The 9498-nt window shown below is 40.5% G+C and overlaps 1 protein-coding gene across 2 annotated transcripts in view; it reads left to right on the top strand.

Annotated features, from left to right (window-relative positions):
• The first annotated feature begins 1131 nt into the window (after positions 1–1131).
• The window catches only part of naa25 (N-alpha-acetyltransferase 25, NatB auxiliary subunit), a 95361-nt gene continuing 86994 nt past the window's right edge, over positions 1132–9498 (top strand). For both annotated transcript variants that reach the window (XM_048556286.2, XM_048556284.2), the window contains exon 1: positions 1132–1220. In XM_048556286.2, the coding sequence (XP_048412243.1) occupies positions 1163–1220 (58 nt within the window). In that variant the 5' untranslated portion in view covers positions 1132–1162. The remainder of the gene's footprint in view (positions 1221–9498) is intronic.

The raw sequence follows: 9498 nt of genomic DNA, 5'->3' as shown, positions 1-9498 counted from the left end.
GACCAGAACTGAACATAGTATTCCATAAGGTGCCTAACCAATATTCTATACAGCTGCGACATGACCTCCCAACTCCTATACTTAATGCACTGACCAATACTGTTTTTATGAAAATGAGAAACACAAACATTCACACCCAACATAAAGTCTATATGTTTGCTGCCAACATCGCAAAGTTCCACACTTTGTCTCAAATGTTCAGTCCCTAATCCAAAGATAATGCAACACTTTCTCTGTTTTGCATTTGGATGTCAACTCAGTTTAGGAACTGATGCAGAAAAGAAGGATGCTTTCAATTGAGCCAAACTCACAGTTCCGAATCATTGGGTGACAGAAAGCTCTTAAAACAGTACCTGAAAAACGGAGTCAACAGTTGTGGCCGAAACAAAACAAGCCCAAGTCTAATAAATTTGCAGCAGCGAAGGCCATTGTTTGGTCTATTATGTCTGTGCTAGCTGGAAGATAATAATCCAGTTTTACGGCAATTGATCCAGAGTACCCTCGTTTACAGCAATTCAAATGCAAATCTAAGGATTTTTAAATGCAACGAGAGTTTTTCCTTCTACAACTTTTCAAACTAAACCCCAGTTGGATGAATGTCAAAAATCACGATTGACCTCTGTTGAGGGAAATTGAACTAAAAATGAGAAGAAAATTAATATAAAGTAGGGAAGCCAATTGAATTATGTTTTGCATTGTTGGTTCATCTTTGTCAAAACTAGAGTCGGTTGAGGAAAATAAATTGCTAGAAAAACACTACGTCTGGCGAGATCTAACTGAAGAAAGTACAGTTCATCTTTCGAGTTCGGCGACTCGTCAGCAAAGTTGTTAGTAGATAGGACAAATTGGTACAGCATTTATGCTGAAGCTGAGGTAGAGATTGGGAGAGGTGACACAGCCCAGAGAGATATATGAAAAGGTAAATAAATAGAGATTCCGGATAGCAGACCAGGACAAAAAAAAATGCTGAATATTTGGTAATGAAAGCTAAAAATGAAAAAAAAAAGAGTTTGAAACCTACACGACATCCCAACCTCTGGCTGACAAAAGAACATTGACAAGTCGGGTGGCACTGCGCATGTGCCAGGATAGGCATCTTGTCCTGCAAAAGACATGCGTATTAGCCGGTGGACGTGCGCATGTGTAGGAGCTTAGAGTCATCATGGCGGCTCGGAGCCATGTGCAGGATCCCAATGACAGGAGGTTGCGTCCGATCTATGGTAACGAACTAATTCGTAGTGTTGTACTTGCGACATTCACCCGTTCACACACTGATAGCAAAACTCAAGCTGTTCAAATACATGGTGCTGTGTTAATTCACCACCATAAATCGGCTTCTTGGTAGGCCGGAAATATATCCTCGAGCTTGAGTTACATAGCACTTAGGAGCCCAGTGCGGTATCGAACGCTGCTCGTTACTAACAGTCCAGCGTCTATGTGATTTTCTAATTTTAGTCTTGTATTCTTTTGTAGAAAGATTTTTTTAGAAGTTTATTTGGGAGGAACTGTGGTTGACGATACTTATGTAGAGTGATGTGCTTTTCTGCCGTTGAAACCTGTTGATTGCCCATCACCGTGGAAGCGAGGCGTTTGGGAGACAGCGACTAAAACTCTGGGGTGTTGGTGTAGACCAACTTATGGTTGGAAATCTGGGTGGGCCACCTTTCTAACCTGACCTGCGACTGTGCTGGAGTGAATGGAGTTCGATTGGCAGCCGCAACTTGATGTTACTCTGCCGCGTGAGGATGTTTCTGGTCTTGGAAATAAGTAATCTGGCTGTTGGAGCTGAGCGCTTTTCTGGAAATTACTGACTTAATTGTAGTGTTAAAACAACTCGTGCTTACTTTAATGTTGAAAATTTCTTAATATTTTGCTATGTTCTGTTTTTGTTTAAGTTGTGTTAATTGACTAATTAATTTTTAAAATAAGTTTAGCCTCACTGTAAACGAATCATTTGTTAACCAGTGATAAGATTGAAGACTATTCCATTGTTTTGACAAATAGATGTGCTGCACTAAAAAATACCGTCATACTAGAGACTTCCTGGTCATTGCTGCTTCACATGTATTTATTAAATCTAACAAGTGTTGATGATAATTAGTTATATGTCAGGATATTCGGGCAGAGGGCTCTCCTGTACTGTAGTTGTAGTGTCCTTTATTGCTGGACCAGGAGCCTGGATTCAAGTCTCATCTGCTCCAGAGGTATGTAATAACATCTATGAACAAGTAGATTTGAAAAATAGGTTAAATTTTTAAAAATGGATACTGAGGTTGAGGGATGTTGTGGTGCAGTGGTTTTGTGCCTGTCCCTAAACTGAGACACCCAGTTTCAAATCCCACTTGCTCCATAGGTGTGTAATAACATCTCTGAGAAGGTTGATTAGAAAAATAGTTTGGATGTTCATTTTATAGTCTTTTCTCTATTCTTTATTCTTTTTCTCAATCTGAGTTGGGTTGTTAGACATCTTAAAATAAAAAGCAGGCTTTTAGTAGTGTTTGGCCTCCAGTTTGTGACAGTGTGGCCATAGAATCATACAGCATGGAAACAGGCCCCTCAGCCCACCATGTGTGTGTTGACCACAAACATCAAACTGCATTAATTTCATTTCCCTGCACTTCTGATTTGATTTATTATTGTTACATGTACTTAGGTACAGTGAACAGTTGTGTTTTGTGTGCAGTACAGGCAGATCATACCATACCAGTGCAAAAGGTAATAGAACAGAGCAAAGAATACACTGTTACAGCTGCAGGGAAGGTGCACAGAGTGTGAGATCGGTATTAAATTTATAACTTAAACTGGTCCACTTGGTTCAGAGCCTGTTCTGACCTGGCGTTTTAAGTGTTTGTCCAGATGCTTGTTAAATGTTGTGAGAATACCTGCCTTTGCTATCCTCTCCAACAGCATGTTGCATGTTTCTACCACCCTTTTCGTAGAATGTAGGGATAGAAAGTTCGTAGAATGTAGGGATCACCAGCTGGGCCAGCATTTAATGGTCATCCCTAATTGCCTTGGAGAAGGTAGCAGCGAGTTGCCATCTTGAATTGTTATCATTTTTGGTGTATAGGGACATCCAGAGTGCTGTTAGGGAAAGAGTTCCAAGATTTTGATCTAATGACAATGATAGGAAAGAGATATACCTCAAAGTAAGGATAGTTAGATACTGGAGAGCCAGGGGACGTAATCTGTTTAGATTTCCAGAAGTCCTTTGATAAAGTGCAGCATAGAAGACTGCTAAATAAGACGAGCCCACAGTATTAGTGGCAAGGTGCTTGCATGTTTAGAGGATTGGCTGACTGGCAGCAGGCAGAGAGTGGGCATAAAAAGGGTGGTAGCCAGTGACTAGTGGCATTCAAGAGGGATCAGTGTTGGGACACAGTTATTCATGTTGTGCATTAACGGTTTGGATGAAGGAACTGTGAGGCCATTGTTGCTAAGTTTGCAGATGATCCAAAGACAGATCGTGGAACTAGTGGTGTTGAGGAGGCAAGGCATCTGCAGAAGGACTTGGACAAGTGAGGAGAGTGGACTAAGAGGTGGCAGATGGAATACAGCGTGGGGAAAGAGAGAGGTTATGCACTTTGGAAGAATAGAGGTAGAGACTGTGTTTTCTAAATGGGGATAACTTTGGAAATCTGAAGCGTAAAGGGACTTAGTTCTCGTCAGTGATTCTCTTAATATCAATGTGCATGTTCAGGCAGCTAGGAAGGCAAATGCAGTGTAGGGATTATTTCAAGAGGGCGAGAAGACAAGAGCAGAGGTGAACTGCTGAAGTTTAAGAAGGCTGTGGTCAGACTGCATTTGGAATATTATGAGTGGTTTTGGGCCCCGTATCTAAGGGGCCAGCTTTGCAGGGGTCCACAAGTTTAACAAGAATGATCCTGGGGTGAAGGAGCTGTCATGAGAGAAGTGTTGAGAACTCTGGATCTATACTCGAAGTTGAAAATGATGAGGGGGATCGTTGACTGCTGAGAAGACTGGGTAGAATAGGTGTAAAGAAGGAAATCTCCTGTCACGAGAGACTAGGACATGAGGGCACAACCTTGGGGTAAAGGAATGATACTTTAGAACTGAGGTGAGGAGGAGTTTCTTCCAGAGGATGGTGAATCTGTCGAACTGATGGCTCCAGAAGGCTGTGGAGGTCAGGTCATTGAGCATATTTAAGACAGAGATTAGATTCTTGATTGCTAAGGGGAGAAGGCAGGATAATAGCATTCAGAAACATATCAGCCGTGATCAAAATGTGGAGCAGATTCAGTGGACTTAATGGCCTAATTCTGCTCCTATATCTTGTGGTGTGTGATTTTAGAGGGGAGCATTTGCAGGTGGTTGTGCTGCCATGCACCTACTGCCCTTGTCCTTCTAGGTGGTAGTTGTTGCTCTCCTGAAAGGTGCTGATGAAAGGTCCTTGATGAGTCATTGCAGTGCATCTTGCATCTTGTAGGCGTATGCTCTTGCCACTGTGCACTGGTACTCAAGGACTTAGACAGTTAGTTGTATAGTCCTGGGAACGTGGCTGAACAAAAAGACCTCGGGGTACGGTCCAGAGTTCCTTGAAAGTGGAGTCGCAGGTCGATGGTGCTGAAGAAGGTGCTTTTCATGATCACCTTCATTGGTCAGAACATTGATTTTAGGCGTTGTGACGGCATGTTGTAGTTGTACAGGATGTTGGTGAGGCCACTGTTAGAATATTGCATTCAGTTCCGTTGCCCCCTGCTGTAGGAATAATATTGTTAAACTTAAGGTCCGGAAAAGATTCATGAGGATATTGCTGGGATTGGAGGGTTTGAGTTATAGGGATAGGCTTTTTTTTTTGCCTCTGGAACCCGGAGGCTGAAGTGTGACCTCAGAGGTTTATAAAATCATGATGGCAATGGATAGGATGAATAGCCAAGGTCATTTTTCCACGATAAGGAGTCCAAAACTAGAGATTATAGGTTTAAAGTGAGAGGGGAACGATATGAAAGGGACCTAAGAGACAACTTTTTCCTACAGAGGGTGGTGTGTGCATGGAACAACCTGCCAGAAGAAGTGGAGGTGGATACAATGCAATATTTAAAAGGTAACTGGATGGGTGCATGATTAAGAGGGGTCGAGAGGGATATGGACCAAATGCACGCAAATGGGACTAGCTCAGTTTTGGAAAGTTGGTTTCTGTGGATGAGTTGGACTGAGCAGTCTGCTTCCGTGCTATGACTCTGACTCTAAGATGTTGATATTGAGAGATTCAGTGAAGGTAATGCCACTAAACATGAAGGGTGATGTTTTGATTTCTCTTGATGGAGATAGTTGTTGCTTGCCATTTGTGTGGCGTGACTGTTACTTAGCACTTAACTCTGCAAACCTAGGCGTTGACCAGGTCTTGCTGCATTTAGAGACAGAATGCTTTGGTATATGAGGAGTTTGTGGATGGTTAACATTGTGCAATCATCAGCCAAAGTTCCCATTTTAATCTTGTGATGAGCAGATGAAGGTAGTTGTACCTTGGACACTCACCAAGGAATTTCGGCAGTGATGACCTTGAAATGAGATGATTTATCTCCAACAGCTGCAACTGTATTCCTTTGTATTAGGTATGGCTCCAATCTAGAGAGTTCTCCTCAATTCCAATTTGACTGTTAATTTTCTAAGACAACTCGATGCCATGTTTGGTTGACTGTGGCTTTGATGTCAAAGCATTGATTATAACCTTGCCTCTGGAATTAATTTCTTTTGTCCATTTTTAGACCAAACTTGTAATGAAGTTTACTAAGTCTTAATCAAAGTTGATTGAGGAACTTGGTGGCCCTGGCAGAACCCAAACTGAGCATCAGTGACTTTTTTTTTAAACAGGTGCTACTTGATAGCATTGTTGATGACTCCTATCACTTTGCTGATGTGCAAGTGTTGACTGATAGAGCAGCACTTGCCAGGTTGGATTTGTCCTGCTTTCTGTGAACAGGGCATATGTGTAGATATCGGTGTTGCAACTGCAACAGCTTGGCTAGGTGCATAACTGATTTTGGAGCACAAATCTTGAGTACGGATGCCGGAATATTGTCAGGGCCCATGTCCTTTGAAGTGCCCAATGCCTCTAACTGTTTCTTGATGTCACATGGAGTGATTTTAAATTGACTGAAAACTGGCATTGATGATACAGATGACCTGAGGAGGAGGTTGCGATGGATCATCTGTTCAACACTTTTGGACTAAAGATTGATGCAAAAGCTTCAGTCTTAGCTTTTACGTTGATGTGTCAGGCACCTCCATTGTCGATATAGGAGATATTTGTGAAGCATCCTCCTAGTTGTACTTGAGAAAGATTTTCCAGTCATGGTATAGGCATTACAACAGCTGCAATTTATGTAGAAACATGAAGTGATTAACTTTGAAAGAGATACAATATAAAGTAGATAGTATATTATAAAGTCTAAGAATACATGTGAAAATCTTTTAAAGGGAATGCAGGGATGTAGTCTTAGGGATGTCATACAGAAATATTTGAAGTTGACAGGAGAGATGTTAAGTCCTTGCGAAATGTCTTTAGAATTATTGACTTTATAAAGAAAGGATGATGAAAACAAGATATGCAAAGCCTTTATGAAAACATTCAGACAGGAATGTTGCGACCAATTTGAGCATCTACCTATTGGAACAATGTTGGAGCCTTAGAGCTGAGGAAATATTAGTAGGAATGAAAGCCTTGACAAATGGAGATTCTAGAGAAATTGGGGTTCTTCACGTGGTGAAGCAAAGACAGAAGGGACATTTGATAGCACTGATTTTGATAGACCCCAAGGGCTTGTTTCCCATTCTAAATGGATCAGTATTCAGAGTAACTTTGTTTCATGGTAAATGAAACAAAGAATCAGATGACTTAAGGAAAACTTTTTATTTTCATAGTGCATTGCTATGTTGTGGAATGCAGTGCAGAAACAGATTTAGTAGTTTTCCAAAGTAAATCAGGTAAATGCAGGAAAAGAAAAATGCATAATAATGGGACAGGTGAACTTCACTCTAGTGCATTTGGATTCCAGGTTTGTTGGGTTCCTCGATTTAATATAGTAATTGAATAGCTTATAAAGGGGAACAAAACTTAGTTAGTCTCAGTATTTTCTTATGGGAAACATCACTGCCTAGAACAATGTTTTAAATTGATCATAAATTTAAAAGGCTGAGTTATACAGTACATTCTTGCTGCTGGTCATGGTTAGTAGATCTAGGACAAGCAAAAACGCACTTAACTGAATAACATTATAAAATGAATGCGGTTTTCTATAATTATGTTTTTTTCTTCAGAGAAATGAGAGTCTGATCTAACAGGTGATAAAACAGACTGTCACTCATTTTTAAAACCTGTTTTATCCATGAATATATCAGTACATGTGGATGTAATTATATCTCTACAGCTGCAGTTTCTGTCAGTAAGTGTTCAGAGTGCATTCCAAGCAGCTATGTAAGAATTGCGATATACCTTTACATGTTTAATTCCTTCCCCTCCCTCTCCTTATTTCTCGAATTACCAGTTTGTTACATGTGGGGTGATATTTGGTGAACACCTGTTCTTGGATTCTGTCGTTTTTTTTTCAACGGTAACCATGAGACTGAGGAAGAGTCACCGGACCTGAAACGTTAACTCTGATTTCTCTTCACAGATGCTGCCAGACCTGCTGAGCTTTTCCAACAACTTCTATTTTTGTAACCATGAGAATTGTCTGGTCATAGTAAACAAAAATCCAGTTGGTTCACAAATCTTGTCCAGTGTAGAAATCAAGCTGAAAACTTCAACATTATAGCTTTAACATGTTACCACATAGCTGAGCCAGTTGTTTTCTTCTACTCTTAGTTTTCATTATCCTTTATGAATTTTGTGGTCCTGGAGTTTAGAAAGAATGTTCATGTTGGTGTTGCCTGGTTGATATATAAATCCCAAATCAGAAAACAGTGTGTTTGTATCTGCATGTACAAATATAATTTATAGAATTGTAGGCAGCCTCTTCTAGTAGATTTTCACATTTCCGCATAAGGAAGTCCTTGGTGTCATGTTTGGTTCCAAGATGTGTCTGCATCATCATGCTGTGCCATTTCTAAGACAGCTTTTTTTCCACGAATGTACTGTTGTTTAATTTTAGTCCCGTCTCATCCAATCTGCAGAATCCTGCACCTCTGCCTTAGTTAACTTTAGATTCTACTGTTCAATGCACTCCTGGTTAGTCTTCTGCATGCTACCCTGTTTAAAACCTGAAGTAATCTAAAATTCTGATCAGAGATAATGGGAACTGCAGATGCTGGAGAATCTGAGATAACAAAGTGTGAAGCTGGATGAGCACAGCAGGCCATGCAGCATCTTAGGAGCACAAAAGCTGACATTTTGGGCCAAGACCAAGGGTCCTAAGATGCTGCTTGGCCTGCTGTGTTGATCCAGCTTCACACTTTGTTATCTCGTAATCTAAAATTCTGTTGGCTGTATTTTAATTTTCAGCAGATTTTGTTCACCTATAACCCCAATGCTTCATGACGTATATTCTCTCTGGTCAGACAGCATCTTAATTTGAAAATTCTTATCATTTTAAGATCCCTCTGTAGCCTATCTCTGTCATGTCCTCCAACTCCACAACCCTTCGGAATGTCTGCAGTCCTCTAATGTACATAATTACTGCTGCATTGTTAGCAATGCTGTCCTTGTCAAGACCCAAAACCCTTAAATTCCCTTCTGCACCATTCAATCTTGCTTCCTCCTTTAAAGCGTTATCTCAAAACCTACCGCTTTAACTAAGCTTTTGGTCATTTGACACACTGTTTCCTTTGTGACTCAGTGTTAATCCCTGTTTTACAATGCTCTTTTGAAGTGCTTAGGGATATTTACATGAAATGTGCTACATATATATGGTTGTGTTCTGGGCCATCAGGAAACCATTTAAATCTTGTGCATCTATCTGCATTAGGTCTGTAAATTATATTAATTCTGCTTATGCTGTCAGATTTCCTTTAGAGTTAGAATTAGCTTTATTGTCACGTACTCATACCAGTTTAGTAAAATGTTTAAAAGTTTCCATTTATGGTGCCATCTTGGGTACAAAGTACCTAGGTACAGATTCTTAAGTACACATTCTTATAGGGAAAAGAATTTTTTTAAAAAAGAACAAGTTCAGCATTATTGATAATAAAAATAAATTAGCAAAATAAATCAAGAAAATGTTTAGAATAACAGTCCTTCCAGCCAGTGCACATCAACACCTAGCCTGTAGTCCATGTCGGGCCTTGATTCCTGACTGTGCTGGGCTTCACCTTGAACCCCTTGAGGCCAGGAGACCTCTTCAGGAATGATCTTGGCTAGAAGCCCAGCTGGGGCTACACCAGGCTGCTAAGAGGCAGCCACGTGGGATCTGCACTGAGGTTGAGAGTACAGGATATTGCCGAGGAGAAAGAAGGAAAGAAAACACAAAAGAGGAAAAGCATAAATTGAGAAGGGTCTTCACTATGTGACAAGTAACAAAATTTTGCAGGCAAGTTACA

The sequence above is a fragment of the Stegostoma tigrinum genome, chromosome 26 (assembly GCF_030684315.1).
Source record: "Stegostoma tigrinum isolate sSteTig4 chromosome 26, sSteTig4.hap1, whole genome shotgun sequence".
NCBI classification, from domain to species: domain Eukaryota; kingdom Metazoa; phylum Chordata; class Chondrichthyes; order Orectolobiformes; family Stegostomatidae; genus Stegostoma; species Stegostoma tigrinum.
This window is presented reverse-complemented; position numbering and strand designations above follow the sequence as displayed.